This window comes from Histomonas meleagridis (genome assembly GCF_020186115.1).
Source record: "Histomonas meleagridis strain 2922-C6/04-10x chromosome Unknown contig_123, whole genome shotgun sequence".
Taxonomy (NCBI): Eukaryota; Parabasalia; order Tritrichomonadida; family Dientamoebidae; genus Histomonas; species Histomonas meleagridis.
In genome coordinates this window covers 93,705-112,159 of record NW_027150762.1, presented here as the reverse complement: position 1 = coordinate 112,159, position 18,455 = coordinate 93,705, and the positions used below count along the sequence as shown (strand labels likewise).

Below are 18,455 nucleotides of genomic sequence, written 5' to 3'. Positions count from 1 at the left end.
AGTATCAATGGAATTTATGTTAATTAGGTCTAATGTTTGAAATCATTTTGATTTAATATGAATTTAATAATTTTGGAACTCTATGGAGAGAATCTATTTTCACTTATTCCTATCGATTTACATAAATAGGGAAATTTCCTTTATGTGTATTTTGAAAAATTAAGTCAAAAAATTAATTGATAGATAAGAATGGTTCAAATTGACACAATTCCTTTTTATAAAGATCTTCATGAAAATTATAATGACTTTGTAATCATATTATCCAAACACATAAATTCTAATTCTAGGATTTCTAATTCATTAAATAATTCATAAACTTATTTTTGAGTTATAATTTGAAAATAAACCGATCATTTTACTTTTAAAATATCAGCCATCGTCCTATCGGCATAGAATTCAAAAATTCGATTTTTCCTTTATTGAATACTATATGAAATGTTATCATTTCTTATCAAGTTGTTGCACCATTTCGTCGTACTGGTCGCCAAACCTCTTCAAATCATCAGCTGAAGTTCGGCCCCTCAATCTCATTATTTTCATGAAGTCGTTCTTTGAAGGCTTTTGACTCTTTGTGACGTATATAGCTGCAAGCGCATTCTCTTCAGGACAGAAAAGAACAGTTAAATCGGCTTCGAGTTGTGAAAATTCAAATTCGATACGACGACGAGAAAGAACAGAGTCGGCCTTAGTGATATGTGTTAGAAATGTCTTTAAATCGCGAATAGTTTGCATGACTTGTGGCGATGAATTTATTTGTCGATTATTGAATATGGCATCGTTGAGTACTTTGACAATTTTCTGGGAGAGCGGTGATCGGAACCTGTTGAAGTTGTCTGTGGTTAACCATTTGCTTATTATGTCAAATCGATTATCAAATAATTCTATCAATGGCTCAGGGAGTTTGTTGGTGGTATCATCAGTTCTCCAGCTATTGTTAGCGATTTGGACAAGGTACATTTCGCATTCCTTAACAAATACGTCGACTAAATAAAACATTTGTTTCTTAAGTTCATTACTAATATTTTCTTTGGCATCAATGACAATAATTGCTCGTTTCATATCTCCTGGCACAAGGCCTTCGACTTTAACTGCAAGAGAATCCACAACAGAAAGAAGAAGAGATGATGTATTAACAATTGAGCAAATAAGTTTCAAATGTTCTTCCTTCTTTGGTCTCGAAGGAAGAACTTTAGTAAGCATTTCTGCATATTGCACAAGAAGTTCCTTCAGTATAAGGAACAAGTCAAGTAACGATTGGGGAACGTTAAAACTAGCGGTTTTTTCTATCGTCTTTTTCATGAGTGAAACTAAAGTCGCTGAGCTTGAGAATGTGTGTGTTTCTTCATCTAAGTTACCCAGTGGATCTTTCTGAGCTCCCGTTATTATATTCCCTAAGTTCTTTCGTTCAACTTCGAAATATAATTCCATATAAGGAGAAAATGCATTCGCAATAATTCCATTAAATTCTTTAGCAGGAATTATCTTCTCTTCGCCAATACCATTTTCTTTACGGTTAAGCCATTCATATTTCTTCTTAATACCTTCAACAGAATTGTCAAATTGCGGCATTTCGGCATCTTGTGAAATATAAACGGTTTCTATCGTCGCGAAATTTTCTGACATTTTCTTCTCAAATTTGACTGTGTACTCAAACGCATTCAAATACTCTTTCACTTTTGGTGTAGAGCTCTTAAGAATTTGAGCTAAATCTGATGCGGTTCGCTTGCAAAAATCAATCGTAAGATGATATTGCATCCTCCATTCCTTTGGAAAGGCCGTGGAGTATTGGGAATTATAAAACTCTGCTCTTTGTTTGAACCATTGATATCTTGTATTGATTTCTTTAAGTGGTGTATTGGAATATGAATCACTATAAGGAGACATAAACTTCTCACAAAATGTTTGTATGATGGCTTCACGAAAACCATCATTAAAAGAGTCAACAGCTGCACAAAGTGGTAAATTGGATTCATCTGCAGATCCACGAAACATTTTATCTTCAAACTCCGTGTTAATCTTGTTTTTGAGTATGCGCTTTAGGTCTAAAAATTTGTTGAGGAATGGTTTAAGTTGTGGCTTATTTGAATATTTTTTGAAATAATCTGTAAGTGAAGTTAAAGCGAGAATATTCTCAGCACACTTTGAGTAATCGAGATTTGAGACATTTTCCTCAAGGGAAGAAACTGTTTGAACAATCATTTTCAATCTGCGGAGTGAAGTTACTGATAATGTCAAATTCTTTTTAGCATTATCAAGTGGCTTGATTCCAACACATATTTTGGAAACAATAGATTCTGTTTCAGTTACCTTATCATGCATGTCAGTAATTCTTTGTGATAAGTCAACAATTGAATTTCGTGTTTCCTTAAGAATAGCTTCACTTGAATCACCTAGAATAGAATACGAGCGAACAGCTTCTCGAGTACTTGCTGAAAGACGACGAGATCTTGTTTGAAGTTGACTTATGTATTTAGGTAAATTCGCAAGTGCAGGTTCATTAGGTAGTATTTTGTCTACAAATTTGAGTGCGTCAAAGTTATTGGATGCTAATTCTTGATCGATATCATCAATGTAAAAGTCGTCATCCATTCCAGTTTCTTTTAGGGCGCCCCATGTAATCTATAAAAAAGTGGAAATGTTGAATCGTTTTGGGTTTTATGGTGAAGATATCCAAACAATGAATTCAAAAAATAATTAATTTGATACGATTTTACATTATTTTTCCTATTGCTTTTATATTATGAGCATTTTCCAAAAGATCTTTAGGAATCATTCGATTCGCACATAATGATTAAATATTATGGAAATGTTAATGTTTAAGAGGTAAAATTAGTGTTAGATTAGAGTGCGCGTATTCCTTAAAATATATTAAAATTTTCACATGTTTGATTTTTACTGCAATGTATATTGTTTGAGTAATTCGTCTGCCTCTTTCAGCTTTGTTTCATCTTCGTCATCTGGATACATTACGTCTGTCGTAAACAGAGATGAGAGTGAAGCAAAGTTATCTTGTGCATTACTAACAATATCCAAGAAGCGGTACTTGTTCTTCTCGGTTGGGAGGTTCTTAGTGAGGTAGTTAGCTGAATTCTTCAAAGAATCAACTTTCGCCTGAACAATTTTTTCTTGTCTTTCTTTACAGACCGGACATTTTGTTAGATCTTCACCTAAACATCTTAAATGGAATGAATGACCGCATAAGAAATGTTTAACTGGGAGATCGATTGCATTTTTACATCCATCACATCTCATTTGCTTTGCTATGAAATGGTTATATGTTAACTCCAATGTAAGATCTTCTTTTTGCACTACATATTCTTCTAAAGCATTGTATTCTTGGTAAAGCTCTTTGATGTTTTCTTGGCGGGTCCTAAACGTCTTCTGAGCCAACACTTTCAATGTTTTGAATGTAGCGAATTCAAATTTTCTGAGGATTTGGAAAACCGCCAAGAACGGTAGTGCGTCTGTATCGGTAATAATTTGAACCAATCTTTCCAGTTGTTTTGAATTTTTGTGTACCGATAGAATCTCCAAACCTAATCGATAAACGTTCTCGTCGTAAGGTCCATATTTTGCACAATTATCAGGAATTTGTTCATCACTTGAAATCAAAATAATTTCTTGATAATATTTCAAATGATCATATAACAACAATAATCCATAAGTACATTTTTCAGCCTTAAACATTAACAATAATTGTTCAGAATCGAAACGACCGTTAGCCATAGCGAAATAACGTTCAACTTCTTCGGGGTGGTTCAAAGTAACCGCCAACTCAATAACGGTATTCCAAGTGTTTTGTGTAACCAATTCAATTTGTTCGGTTGTTTTGAATTTTGCGATTAATTTTGTCAAAAACGTATACAAATATTCAGGGAATGTGATGAAAACTCTTACAATGTCATCCGGGTTAATTCTTTTCTTTTCATTTGAGTCCGGTTTTGCTCTTAAACCAGTATGACAACACATTATTAAGAATTCTATTAACTCATTTCTCATTTCCTCATTAAAGAATTGCATCAAATCACTTCCATATTTCTTCAATATCATCAAAGCGATGTTTGTTTCGACTGTTTGTAAGTATTCGAATATTCCTTGGTAGTCATGTTTCTCCCATAACATTCTTGTATACGTCGAGTGCATTTTATATGCGCGCGCAATCTTCAACGCGTCTTCATTAAAGTCCGCTAAACACAAAACTTGTACAGCCGTCTCCAAGTCGAACGAAGGCTCTTTTCTTTCTTCTGCGTCACGAAGGCATTGATCGATGATCGCACGTAACTTATCTTGTTTCCTTAACTTTGTGTAGCAATTAAATCGTAATGTTGTGTGTTGTTTTGTTTCGAGATGTTTCTCACTTAACGCTTCTAAATAGTCAACAAGATATTCGGCATGTTGCGGATCAATGAATCGTGTGATGACATACGAAGCTTCAAGTTGTCCGATCGTAAGTTTATACTCTTCAATCGCTTCGTGATACATTCGCTTCGCAAAGTATGAATCGCCTCTTTGGCGATGGATTTCGCAGATTAAACTCGAGCCGAGTTGTTGTGATGAAGCAACAACTAACGCGACATCGAATTGTTCATTGTTTATAAGTTGTTGAATCTTTTCTTGCATGTTGGACTCTGTGAGTTTAGTTGCAGAGCCGTCGTCCAACATTAAGATAACTGAGTTCCATTCGATAAGAATTTGTTGGACATGATCACCATCTGAACATCGGCCAAATGTCGCATGTGTTTCAGGATTATAAATTCGGACACTAGAGGTCGAATTAGGGACATTAAAACAACAGATTAAATAAGAATTCTTCATCCAGCGCATTAGACGTGGAACTTGGTCGATCTGAAATGAGGTATAAAATGAATTGTCCTTGTAGATACTAACAATGGTCTCGCGAATAACAATTAGGCGGCCGTCACTCGCTGTGGAACAAAAGCCTGGGCGACATCCTTTCTCATCAAGAATGTATGGCTTGGAAATCTTCTTACGGGCAAGACGATAATAGGCAAGGACTTGCGCAGTGGTGGTGACATAGATTATACGTTGTAGTTGATAATCGGAGACCATAAGATGATTGGTTATAATATCTGGTGTTGTAATTAGTGTTCCAGTACTCTTCTTGGTATAAGGAAGTTCATAAAGACAAAGAGTACGGTCGTTTTCTTTGATGGCAAAACGTTTGATCTTGGGTGAAACTGAGATATAATCAATGACTGGGATTTTGGAGGTTTTAATGCTAATCATACCTCTTTGTTGAATAGGATCATTCGTAGTATAAAGATAAAAGTTGTGTGAATTCTCTGTTTTGCAATAGGCAAGTAATACATTGAGGTATGTGGCAACACGAATTAGTTTTATCTTAGATTTCTTTGGAATGGTAATGGTGGGTGGGTCCTCAGTTTGACCATCATATAAAACTATAAGAGGAAATCCTTCCTCAGAATCATTTCCATAACAGATTAAACCATGACCTGAATCAATACAGGTATGGTCTTCAATTGGGTTGTCGGAAAAAGCATCAGGTTTTACATTGAAGAAACGGTATGCTGTCCAGGGTCGGAATTCGGAATCTGTGTTAGGTTCCATTTTCTTTGTCAGAAAACTGCTAATTTTCAATGGTTTTCCGATAGTTGTATGAAAAGTGTTGAAGGGATTCAGCGTAAACGTGCAACATAAGCATTTATGCAAAATTAAAATTTAATATTTTTTTTCCTTACATGAATGATGAAACCTGATGAAGCTTATGTTAAGGTTATCTCAGTTAATACAAAAAATGAAAAATTATTCAGAAACGATCAAATTTAAAATTGAAATTATTCAAAAAATCATAAATAATTAAATCTAAAATACGTACTTGATTTAAGCGAATGTTTGCACATGAGCAAAAATACCATAGAACTCGAATTCTTAAGGTTTTCCCAAAACAACGCTGAATGATATAAACTATTTAAAATTTATGTAACCATAAAGAGAAACAAATAATTTCCATGGATCGAAACGTAACTCTTCACGTTTATCAACCATCATATATTTTTGTTGATTGACAAATGAATCGATAAACATCAAAATCAATTCTGAAAATTTCTTCAACTCGATATCTTTTGAGCATGCTCATCAAGATGGAATTTAAATCTCTTATCAACAAAGTGTTTTAATATTTAATAATAATCCAAGGATTATTGAATTCAATATTTCTAGAAATATCGTATTATCTGTATGCTTTAATAAGGAAAAAATCTATTTCATTTTGTTGAAATTTGAACATAATATGATTTACTTAAGTAAAAAATAAATTGACGTTTACTAAAAAAAAAATATAATTTTATTGCGGACTAATTTGCGCAATGTTGGGAGAAATTTCCATTTGATCATTTGTTAACATTGTGTTTGGTAAAATTCCTTCTATTCTGTTTTTGGCGGGAAGATATTGTACAATTTTGTTTGCCTTTAAAAAAGAATATAATTTTGATGTTGGTGGTATTGTCCGAATTGTCCAATTTCGTGCATCTGCACGTGTAACAAGTGGTTCTAAAATTGCATATTTTTGAGGATTTGGCGTAGCAACAACATTCCACCCTATACGCTTTAACGAATTATTGACACGGGAACGACATGAGCAGATATATGGACAAAGAAAGTTACAATTAATACAAATATGATCATCAAAGGCAATTAAACCAACCTTCCGTAATGATTCAATAGGATTTGAAACTGCAACCATCATATATTTGAAGATAATTAAAATTTCGATATCAAGAGGAGAGGCGTCAGGATTATTTCCTTTTTCCTTCCTTAAAACATCGAAATATTGCCCCATTGCAAGGACAGCTACATCATCAGCAGATATCATATTAAGATCTGTTTGGGAAACGCCAACTTGTTCATTCAACTCCATGAAATTAGCCAGAGTTCTCAATTTTGAGAGAAAAAGTGTCATTGGTTTCTTTTGGCGGTCTAAAAGACGTTACTTGGTTTTTAACGGTCACCCGAACCCAAAAAATTATAAACGAACTCAAAATGAATGGAAGAAGAAATAATGCATACCCTAAAAAATCATATGCAGATCTTTATACCGAAGCATCACAAAAATTTTGGGAATTACAACAAATTCCACAAACTCCTGAAGAAAAAGAATTTGAAAATTTAATTCGACAATTAGAAAAAATGTTAAGTGAATTTAGAAGTGAAATTGAAGACCTTGAAAATGAAAATGCAAAGCTGCAAGAAAGAGTTGAAAATATTGATCCTATTAAAGATGAATGGAATAATTTAAGGTCTGAAGAAACATATCTCAAACAGCTTAAGGCTGAGTTAGAATCGGCAAGCAGAATGTATAATTAAATAATAATTTTAGTATTAAATTTTATCATAATAATGAATTATTAAATGTTAATACTTAATGTTTTTGCTATTAAGAAACATTATCAACAGCTTTGGTAACAATATTTTTTTTTATTGATTTTCTCATTTGTCGCAAGAAACACAAAAAATGACATTTGACATGAAACTTTAAAATGCGATCACACAAAGCTTCTGCTTCGAATCTTTACACAATAGATTTTTCTGATTCAAGTGAGGAAGAAAGCGAGGAAGAAACAGAATATGAAAGTGAGGAAGAAGAAGATGACATTATTCAAGTAAATATCAAAAGAGCAAATATATTTAGACCTTCACCAATTGTTAAAAAAAAGCAACCTATTGGAGATATAATAGAAATTTCGGATTCTTACTCAACAAGTTCTTCTTCGTCATCAGAAAAGTCAGATCCAAAAATACAAATCACAAAGAAAAAAGTAACAATACAAGAAAATGTTCAACACAAAAATGATTCTGTTACTCCTAAAGAAGAGAAATCAGAACCAAAACCACCATCACAGGTGATTCCCAATAATTCTATTGAAAAACAACAAAAACAACCAGAGCCCAATAACAATCTCCAAAAAAGGCGTTTTGTTAACTGGCCTGTCTATTTAGTCAAACGGAAAAAAGTCACTTCCATCAAAGGAACAAGAATTTTTTTTACGTTCGAAGAAAATTCACAAGCATTATTTTCTGCAAAATGTAAATCCAGTTCACCTTCCAAAATTCTTATTGACAAAGGTACTGATGTTCATTTATCGTCTAAGCCAGATGCTGAAATAAATGTTGAAAATAATGTAAAAGACTTTTTCTTAGAAAACAAGAGCACCGGCGAAATGGAGGTTGCAGCGCGCTTTTCTCCACCGAAATGGCCCGCTGATACAGCGAGAAAACTGGAAATCGAATTTTTGAAACCGAAACAGGGCACCCCGGAAAAGATGGAATCACAAAATCCTCCATTAAGTCCAAATGGTAAGCCAATATATGACTTTGGTGGCCACTTTGCATTTGATTCAGTGAAAAACGCTGTTTTATATGGGAGTGATAAAAATCAAAAATTGATGATCAGAAAAGTGGGCGATAATGAAATCGAAATTGAGGCTTGGTTTGAAAACGAACCCATTTGGTTGTTTGCAATTGGCATTGGTTCATTTCTTGCAGATGCATAATGCAAACTAACTTTGCATTTAGCAGACGGATTAAATGTTTTTTCATTTATTTATTATTAATGCCAGTAAATTATATCTGTAATATATCATTTGTATTGTCGAATTTTTAACTAAGAAATTTAGAACAACAAACTAGAAAAATTATAATCAGATTATAATGAAAAACTAAATACATTAATAAGTATATTCTATTTTCATATTTTCCTATAATATTTTTCGTATAAATTTTTTCATTAATTAATTGCTTATTTATGGGAAATTTAGAATTGGTTGCAACCAATTTTGCTATGATGATGATCGTTATTAATCTTTGATAAATTTGAACGCTCATTTAACCATAAAGATGGGGGATTTAAATTAATAGGAAGAAATGGAGATATGCTATGGCAGAATCAATCTTATCATTAAACATAGTTAGAAATTCTTCTTCTAACCCAATGTGTTCAGCCTCTTTCACTTAAAACATATTTCAGTGATTTTTTTCCAAAAACGAATTCATATGATATAGCTATATTGAATTTTTCTCTCAGCATTTAGCCCAACGTAATGTTAATTGAAAAATTTGACCAACGCATAAAAAAGACGTTAATTCGCATTTTTATTTTTTTATCAAAATCATGAAAAACAAAAAATATATGTTTTTAAATTCAATAGAGCGTATTATATTCGAATTGAATGAATCCAATGTCCAGGCATCTGTAGATTCTACAATGAATTTTTTTGACAAAAGCTCACCATATTCATTTAATATGATAGTTATCACTTTAGTGATTGCTGCATTTGAATCTAGCATGAAAGAAGTAAATTTGTATATAGACTATTTAAAAACGATTCAAACCAAAGAAGAATTGATTGGGAAAAATAATCCTAACATAATTGATATTTTGCACAATTGCCTTCTCCATATTAGGCAACCCAACTACTTTCTTGGTAAGCTTCTTGAACAAAATTTGATGGAAGTAAACTGTGATAATAATGATCAATCTTCATATTTTATCCACTATCAAACAAAAGAAGAAATTCGGCCAACTTATAATTTTAACAAAAGGTCTTATGACGATTTTATTATTGATAATTATGATGAACTTTCAAAAAATGATTGGGAACTTCATAAGCAATTAATTAAAGAAGGAATTAATCCAAATGAAATATCAAAAATAATTCGAAATGATGAAATCGAAAAACTTCAAGAAATTGCATCACAAACAGAATTTGATTTTAACCAGAAAATTAAGCCATCACTTTATGAAAGATGTTCATTCATTAATGAAGAATATGTTACATTAATTGATTATGCTGCATTTTTTGGATCTGTTAAATGTTTTAAATATTTACTTATAAATGGTGCAAATATGATAAACACAGGTAAATATGCAGTTGCTGGAGCTAATACTGAAATCATTCATTTATGTGAACAAAATCATTCATCATTGAAATATATATATGAAACAGCAATTAGACTTCATAGAAATTATATTTTTCATTATTTTTATGATAATAAAATTATTGAAATTAATGATTTAGGTGAGTTAATAAATAAATGTATTCAATATAGTAATTATGAAATTTTATCATTTTTAGAAGAATCTTTAGAAGATGAAGATATTGAAATTACTAATTCTAGAATTAATACTTGTATTATTCATGGTAATCTTTATTTGTTACAAAAATATTATAAAAATAATTACAACTTCGATAAAATATTTTCTTACATTAAATTCGAAAATCCAGAAATAATTGAATTTCTTTTCCAACAAAAATGTATAAAATCATCAACCACAACAAAAATTTTTTTGTAAAATTTGAACTATTTTTTGATGCAGTTGGTAATAATCGATCTGAAATTGTTGATATACTACTTAATAGAAAAATGATTGATGTTAATTCGTTCGACTTTTCTTTATTTTATATAAATATATTTATTTTAATGATTTAAGATTTCTTTATAATATTTCAAACACCACTTATTATTGCATCTATCTGTGGTGGCTTAGAAACTATTAAAGTGCTTCTTAAACAAAAAGATATTGATGTAAATGCTAAAAATGTTTGTGTGATTAAATCAAAATTTTTTTGGTAAATTTTTTGTTTTTATTAAAAATTTGGTTTTAAATCAAATTATTTATGACTGCATTAATGTATGCTTGTATATATAATAATTTTAGTATAGTTAAATTATTACTTCAACATAAAGAAATTAATGTTAATGCAAAACATGTAAATTTGATTTTTTAAGTGTTTTTTTCATTTCTTTTATGTTCCAATTTCTTACATAAAATTTATATCATTTATTTTATTCTGATTCTGACTATAAGCATGATTTCGATCACACGTTAATTTGTGAAAAAATTCATACTCAAAATGATGGTAAATTCTTTTATAAAGATGTTTTCCCTATTTTTCGGAAGTTTTTTATCTTTAAAATTTGTATTTTTTCAATTTTTGGAATTTTTTTCTTTCATATGCAACAGCTCTTATGTTATCATGTATTTATGACTCAATAAAATCAATTAAATTACTACTTGAGCATAAAAAAATTGATGTTAATATTCAAGATTTTATTATAAAAATTTTGGTGTTTAATAATTTTTTTTGATGCTTTATCAAAATAGTTGGTTTTTCCTTAAAGTTTATTATACAGCTCTAATATGTGCATGCAAAAATTTTAACATAGATGCTGTTAAATTACTTGTCAATCATAAAGGAATTGAACTTAATATTCAAAATATTTTTTTGCTTGTCTCAATGTATATTATTACATTCTTTTGTTAAAAATTTTTAATTGGTGTTTACTTGAAAAATTCAAAACAGCTCTAATGTATTCAGCTGGAATTTTTGTAAATACTGAAATTGTTAAAATCTTAGTTGAACAAAAAGGAATTGATTTAAATATAAAAGATATTCATACTTTATAAAAAAAGTTTTTTTAAATTATACAAATTTTTAATTAATTTTTTGGAATTTCTTTTGATATTTTAATACAGCTCTTAAGTTAGCATCTTCATTGGATTGTCCTGATGTTGTTAAAATTCTTATCGATTGTGAAAATTTTAAAAAGGATAAGGGTGCTCATCGTGCTAATGATAATAACCACAATTGTTTATTTTACTAGAAAATGTTTATTTTCATTTTATTAATATTCTCTTGTACTGTCTAAATGAATTTAAAAATGAAATTGAAATGAGGATATTATTCTATAATAATATAATGAATTTTAAACTTACTATTTTGGAAAAATTATCAAGTTTATGATTAATAAATGAATTCCATCAAGGAAAAACAATAATATGCTGATTATCGTTTACTAATAAATATATTTTCAAATTCAATATCACACACTAAATGATATCTATGATTTAAAAATGGAATTCCAATTAAAAATCAATATCTTTTTCTTATGAAGCTAATTTTATAAATGAATTTATTATGGTACAATTGTTTTTATAATTAAATTTAAAAAGAATTAAATATGTGTAACAATGTTTTTCTTTTTTAATAAGCCTATTATTGTTATAAGCTTATAACAATCGCTATGATTGAATCAAATAATTTGAATTATTTTATTCATATAATAAATAAAACATTTACATAAATTCGTATTCATTGTTAAATTAATATGCGATTTAACATTTTATTTAACATAAATATTTAAGATTAAATAATTAGCAAATGATTTGTAATCCTTTTGTAATTTTTTAAGAATCAAGCAACTTCGGAAAATTGAAATTTCTTTTTTCATAAATGAATAAAAATGTTTATGTACATATCAGTGTGTTCTTTTACTCATTTATTGGTCAGTTGGTCAAAATAAACGAACAGAGATAGTCAAAACCAAAAATATGCTAAGAACTAGACAAAGAGAGTTAATCCAAAAAATTCTAAATTCAAATGAAGAATTTTCTCTTACAGATCATCGAGTTTCTCTTGGGTGGAAAGTTCTAATTTATGATGATCATGGACTTTATATATTAACAACACTTATGAAAGTAGCACGACTTCTTGAAGTAGGGGTATGTTATTTTGCACATATAAAAGCAAAAAGAGAACCAATTCCCGATATTTCAGCTATTTACTTTGTTGAACCGACTGAAGAAAATCTTGATCTAATTTCGGAAGATTGTGAAACCCCAAAATATAGCAAAATCGATGTAAACTTTATTTCACCAATTTCCTCAGATTCTCTTGAATTATTTGCATCAAAAGTATCCAAAAAAAGTAATGGTGATTGTATTAATTCAATTTTTGATCAATTCATAGACTTTTCCTCAACTGATCCAAATATGTTCACACTATTTGAGAAAGATAATTCCATGCTTGATATATTTGGTTATCGTACAACTGATGAAAGAGCTCAAAGTTCACTCAAACAAATCAGTAATGGTCTTGTTTCTGTTTTCCTTACATTTGGTGAGATTCCACGCGTTCTTTACCCAAAAGAAAACGAAATTTCGCGTATCGTCGCTGACACTTTTTGCGTCCAAATTGAACCGCTCGCGAAAAACTTCGAACTTTGGGGCAGTAGGAGAAGTAAAACCACTAATGTCAAGCCTCCGTTACTTATAATTCTTGATCGTTCTCTTGATTATGCTGGTCCCCTTTTACATCCAAGTACTTATCAAGCATTAATTCATGACAATTTCGGAATTACCAAAAATGAAGTTAATATAGATGGGAAGATGTATGACCTTGATTGTGATCTTGATAAGTTTTGGAATGAAAATAGAATGGAAGTATTTGGTACAGTTGCAGAAAGAATTGGACAAGAAGTTAAAGGATTTATTAATCGATATGGTGCTATTGAAGATGACCTTAGTGGCGCTATTTCAAACCTACCAGAACTTTCACATCAACAGTTATCCTTAAAATCTCATACAAAAATTGGAGATTCGTTACTTAACAAAATTAAAGCCCGTAAAGCAGATACTCTTTTTAAGATCGAAGAAGACATGATTTCTAATGCCGGTGTTACTCTTGATAAATTAATTGAAACACTTCAAAGTATTCCAGAAAAATCAGATCGTCTTCGTTGTGCTTCTATTGCATTCCTTTGTGACGTTATACCACATAATGAACTTCAACGAGTAGAAGAAATTGTTGGTGAATCATTAGAATTTTTGAATAATTATTTTGAACGATCTAAGATCATTCAACATCAAAATAAAGGATATGTTGGTAGACTCTTAAATAAAGTTGGTGAATTTGGCTCACAATTTGATTCTAGTGCAGTTGCAGAAAAACTTCCAATTGTTGAAAAAGTACGAAAAATTATCGAAGAATCTATTGAAGGGTATATCCTAAGGAATCCTTTAACAGGTAAAACGGAGCCCAGCCCTATTGGAAGTGTTTTTGTTTTTGTAATTGGTCCTGGAAGTTATGTAGAATATAATGGGTTACAAAATTTAGGGAAAAGAAATAACTTAGAGATAACGTATGGATGTACCTCTCTAGTTCGACCTGATGATTTCATGGAAATGATGAAAAAGCTCGGCAATTAATGTTGAATTTTTTCGATTGTCCACAAATAGAATTACAGTTACTTGATGTAAAAAATAAACTATACAAAACATCCTAAACCATTCAAAGCTATTCCAACTTTTATGTGGTTTACAACACCTAGAATTGTTCAAATTTTGATAAAAAACCGTCGGCATCCACATTCCAAGAAATGGCAGCTTCGGGGAGAACTGATGATTTAGAAATCCTTTACAGTCATATAGATCTACTGACCTCGAAACTAGAGATCTTTCATTCTATGACAGCTCCTGGTACTACTATTGGAAATGCTTTTGAATCAAGTTCTGGGAAAACATGGGTTAAATTCCTTGATTCATATTGTGATGCTTATACTACTAACCCAGCTGGTGTACCAAAGCCACCATCAGGAAGTTCAATTCAAACCTTTTTAAAGTCAATTCAAAATGATTTAGTCGTACCAATGCAACTTATTAAGTATGCATATCAATTTTGTACGTTTACTGAGCATCAACTTAAGTTAATGTTATCATATGTTAAAGATTTAGATATGCGTTGGAATCAATATTTAACAGTTAGATGTTGTCAAATCTTTGTACAATTTTGTAAGACAGTAGTTTTTATTAAAGCTCATCCAATTATAAAATATATTACAGCAACAATTAATACTCAAACAAATGTCAAACAATTTGAACAATTTAAATCCGACATGCAAAAGACAACTCAATTCATGATCTTATGTTCTCAAGATCCATTTAAATTTATTCATGATCGTATGCCATTACTTTCAGGCAAAATGGCCCGTTTATCAAGTGCAGTTGGCACTTTTATCGCCCGTTTATTCGGCACTTTTCCACTTATTGATTGGGACTCATTATCTATCTTTAGTCGACCATCATCATCCCCAGAATCGACCTTAGTTAGTGATGAATATATTATATTACAACATATTTCATTATTGAAGGAAGTCTTATTTTTCTTTTTATTTGCATTTCCTGAGAACACCAAATCCAATCAATGTTTTGAACTTATAGTTGAAGCAGTAATTACAGAATCACCATATGTCTATATCACACGAACATTTAAGATGCCATTACAACAATTTGTATCATTATCAAAACAAAACATTATTCCATCACGAGTTATTGATAATGCATCAGAGAATGCACGACAAAAGTTTACTACATCACATATCCAACGTATGATGCATGTAACCTTTTTATTACAAGATTGTTTAAACATAGCTTCATTTGATCCTAATCAATTACCATTTATCATGAATCATGTTATAGCTTTATCAAGTTTAGCATATTATGAATTAGATATTTATTTTGCTAATGCAGAAGAAGAGAAGAATAAAGATGACATTCAAACAGAAGGAATGGAATTATTATGTGTGTTAATGGAAGTCATTGATTTAATTGATCGTTATGAAGAAGATTTACGAAGATTTTATGTCTTTAACTTAGCTACAATTGATTTACAATTCTTACAAAAACAATTAAACCCTTCAATCTTTAGTCAAATTGGTAAATCTAAAGAACATGACTTAGCTAAACTTATTGATGATTTAGCATTAGGTTTAGAAGGTATTGATTTAGAAGATTATGATAAAGGTATTCGATATGAATTCACTGGATTCTTATTAACGCATGGACGATACTTAAGAATATTTAATGATATTAAAACTCGAGAAAGAGTATCATTTATTGATCCGATCTTTGAACATTTAACTACAATTAGAATGCATTGTATGTTTGCACAATCACCGATTAATACATTTTTAAATTATTGTCCATTACAAACATTATGGAATCATTCTGGAGTCTTTTTAACAATAGTTAAAAGTCCGAAGATACCATTATCATTAGGACCAAGTTTATTACATTTATTTACATTCTTTAGTCGTGATTTATTATGTTTACGTCAATTATTATTAGAAGTTCGACGACTTAATGAATTATTTGCTAAATTACGATCACAATTATATCAACGATTAAATGATTTCTTATGTTCACGATTTAATTCTAATTCATCCGCAATTTATATTGGGTTACAAACACATGATTATAGTAATAATGAAAACACTACAAGTAAACTTAAATCATTAGCTATTCATGGAGGTATGTCACGTAATTTAGCTGAGAAACAAACGTTATCATTATTTGAAGTTAATCAAGTTAAACAATTTTGTAGTCGTATACCACAACATGTCGTTTTATTTGATAAAATTGATCGAACAGCGGATTACTTTAGTAATTGTATCACGAAGAATTTAGCATCATTTTTATTCCCATTAGAAGCACCTGATCCATCATCATTAGATATGTCATTTTCAGCAGCTACACAACATTTATGGACGTTCTTTGCATCATTAGGTTCATCATTTCCACGACAAATGTTTCAATGTCGAATCTTAGAATCATTTTCACAAGAAGATAGTCATTTATTTAATGAACAAGTCCGATATTTAGATGGAACCAATAAATTTATCATGCCCAAAGAAAACAAGAATCAAAGCACATTAGAAGCAAAGAATCAACATTTAATCACAAAATTAGAACAAAAACTTGGTACATTCTTAAAAGAAGGATGGGAACATAGTTTATATTTACCTACGTTACATGGTTTTTGGAATAATAATCCAGATGTTAATAATGATATTTCATTATTCTTTTCACAAAAAGCATTTTATTATATGATCCATAACTTAGGTTTACATGGTGGATATCGATTAGATCGAATATTAACACATCGATCAGCTAAAGCTATGATGAAAATCTTTAAAGTATTTACTGATATGAAGAACATTGAACAATTATTAGATGACTTTAATAAACGTGATGCATTACCACAAGATATGCCCACAAATAAAGGTGGTATTGAAACGTCATGTAAAGAGTTATTAATATTAGGGATATGTTTACAATTACGAAGTTTATTACGTGAAGAAATGAGTAAAGCATCAAATGAATCATCGCCAGGTATTAAGAATATCATTGATGCATCAGTATATCGAATTAAACAATTCCAATCTGCAGAACAAGCATTAATCTGTGAAATGATATCAGGTGACACAAATGATTTAACTTTCATCGAAGAAATTATTTGTAAAAATAATTATAACCCTTTAAGAAACGTAAACCAATTCTTCTTCTTCTTGGGGTTAAACTTTATAAGCAAAAGATGGGACCGTTGTAAATATATTTCGAATTATGATACAATAACTGGTAATATGCATTTGTTACCTTTGGCTACAAAGGCTTTGATTCATGAGTTGCAATTGTTCTTCGAGCCAACTGTGCTAACAACACAGAACATTCACAACGGATATTTGCTCTTCTTCTCAGTAATGGCGCAAATTGTAACAATGAGGAAAAATAAGAAGCTGAATGACTCTGCTAGGGCTATGACAATTCTCGCGGATATGTACCCGAGGGTGATGAAGATGGAATACGCAATCGTAGAGGACTCGTTCCCAACAAGATCGGTCAACTACGCATACAGCCAACTCAACGCGGACGGAACGTCGTAAGTAAACAATTGAATTGGAACCGTTTTATATGTTTATTTAAATGTGCAACAGCACTTTGATTAATGCTATGAAATTTCGTATTCATCGCATTCATTTCGGAATGTGTTTCATCAGTGAAAAAGGATCGAAGATAAACGATAGAATCAAATGAATGAAAAGTCATCGGATTTATATTCAAAAAACTGAAGTTTGTTTCACACTTTCTTCAACTTTATTTTTTTTTTTTTTTATTATGAGACAATGAGATGTAAGTATCATTTTTTTAAAATTAAAATAATTGGTGAAACATACTCTCTTCTCTCAATTATTTTTGTTGAAAAAAATAATTCTAATTTTTTCTATTTGCCCGTTAAAAAAACAAGATAACTGAAAAGTGTTTGAATTTGTATACAAAGTGATCGAAAACCGCTAATTTGAACCAAATATGTTCTCAATTTAGGCACCGATCAAGGTGCATTGAAACGAAATGATTCTTGTATAGAACGGTGTTGGTACTTGTCAGCTATACACAACATGGTGTCTACTAATGATTATTTTTTTATCCGAGCGGAACACCAATTAAATTTCAACTTTTTCAACGGGAACCCCTTTAAAGGGGTTTATCTAGCGTGTAAAAACATAAACTTTATTTCAAAGAAAGTTATATAATTATGTTACGTTAAACATATCTTTAAAGATATTGAATATATTTATTTAAAAATCTAATGTGTATATAAACAATAAAAATGTTATGTATTTTTTTTCCCCCTAAATTCTTCATTGATTAAAGCTCAAAAGATAATTTTAGAAATTGCTGGTATAAATTAATAGTTATTTTATAAGTGTATAAAAATATTTTATAAAAAACATTAAGCCATATTCAAAAATCATATAAGTTTGATTAATTAAAATTTTATTTAAGGTTGATTATTTTTACT

General features: G+C 30.2%; 6 protein-coding genes across 6 annotated transcripts; 3 read left to right on the top strand and 3 right to left on the bottom strand.

Annotated features, from left to right (window-relative positions):
• Positions 1 to 441: 441 nt before the first annotated feature.
• GO595_001265 (vacuolar protein sorting-associated protein 53 A) lies at positions 442 to 2,589 on the bottom strand (the record flags this gene model as incomplete). The annotated part of the gene is made up of 1 exon (XM_067914044.1): positions 442 to 2,589. The coding sequence occupies one exon, from the start codon at positions 2,587 to 2,589 to the stop codon at positions 442 to 444; it is 2,148 nt and encodes a 715-aa protein (XP_067778565.1).
• Positions 2,590 to 2,892: 303 nt separating this feature from the next.
• Positions 2,893 to 5,589, bottom strand: GO595_001264 (vacuolar protein sorting-associated protein 11-like; the record flags this gene model as incomplete). The annotated part of the gene is made up of 1 exon (XM_067914043.1): positions 2,893 to 5,589. The coding sequence occupies one exon, from the start codon at positions 5,587 to 5,589 to the stop codon at positions 2,893 to 2,895; it is 2,697 nt and encodes an 898-aa protein (XP_067778564.1).
• Positions 5,590 to 6,325: 736 nt separating this feature from the next.
• Positions 6,326 to 6,898, bottom strand: GO595_001263 (uncharacterized protein; the record flags this gene model as incomplete). The annotated part of the gene is made up of 1 exon (XM_067914042.1): positions 6,326 to 6,898. The coding sequence occupies one exon, from the start codon at positions 6,896 to 6,898 to the stop codon at positions 6,326 to 6,328; it is 573 nt and encodes a 190-aa protein (XP_067778563.1).
• A 619-nt stretch (positions 6,899 to 7,517) lies between these two features.
• GO595_001262 (uncharacterized protein) lies at positions 7,518 to 8,531 on the top strand (the record flags this gene model as incomplete). Its single annotated transcript, XM_067914041.1, has 1 exon — positions 7,518 to 8,531. The coding sequence occupies one exon, from the start codon at positions 7,518 to 7,520 to the stop codon at positions 8,529 to 8,531; it is 1,014 nt and encodes a 337-aa protein (XP_067778562.1).
• A 4,280-nt stretch (positions 8,532 to 12,811) lies between these two features.
• GO595_001261 (sec1 family domain-containing protein 1) lies at positions 12,812 to 14,026 on the top strand (the record flags this gene model as incomplete). The annotated part of the gene is made up of 1 exon (XM_067914040.1): positions 12,812 to 14,026. One exon carries the CDS (start codon positions 12,812 to 12,814, stop codon positions 14,024 to 14,026), a length of 1,215 nt encoding a protein of 404 aa, XP_067778561.1.
• Positions 14,027 to 14,196: 170 nt separating this feature from the next.
• On the top strand, positions 14,197 to 17,538 carry GO595_001260 (uncharacterized protein; the record flags this gene model as incomplete). The annotated part of the gene is made up of 1 exon (XM_067914039.1): positions 14,197 to 17,538. One exon carries the CDS (start codon positions 14,197 to 14,199, stop codon positions 17,536 to 17,538), a length of 3,342 nt encoding a protein of 1,113 aa, XP_067778560.1.
• Positions 17,539 to 18,455: the final 917 nt, after the last annotated feature.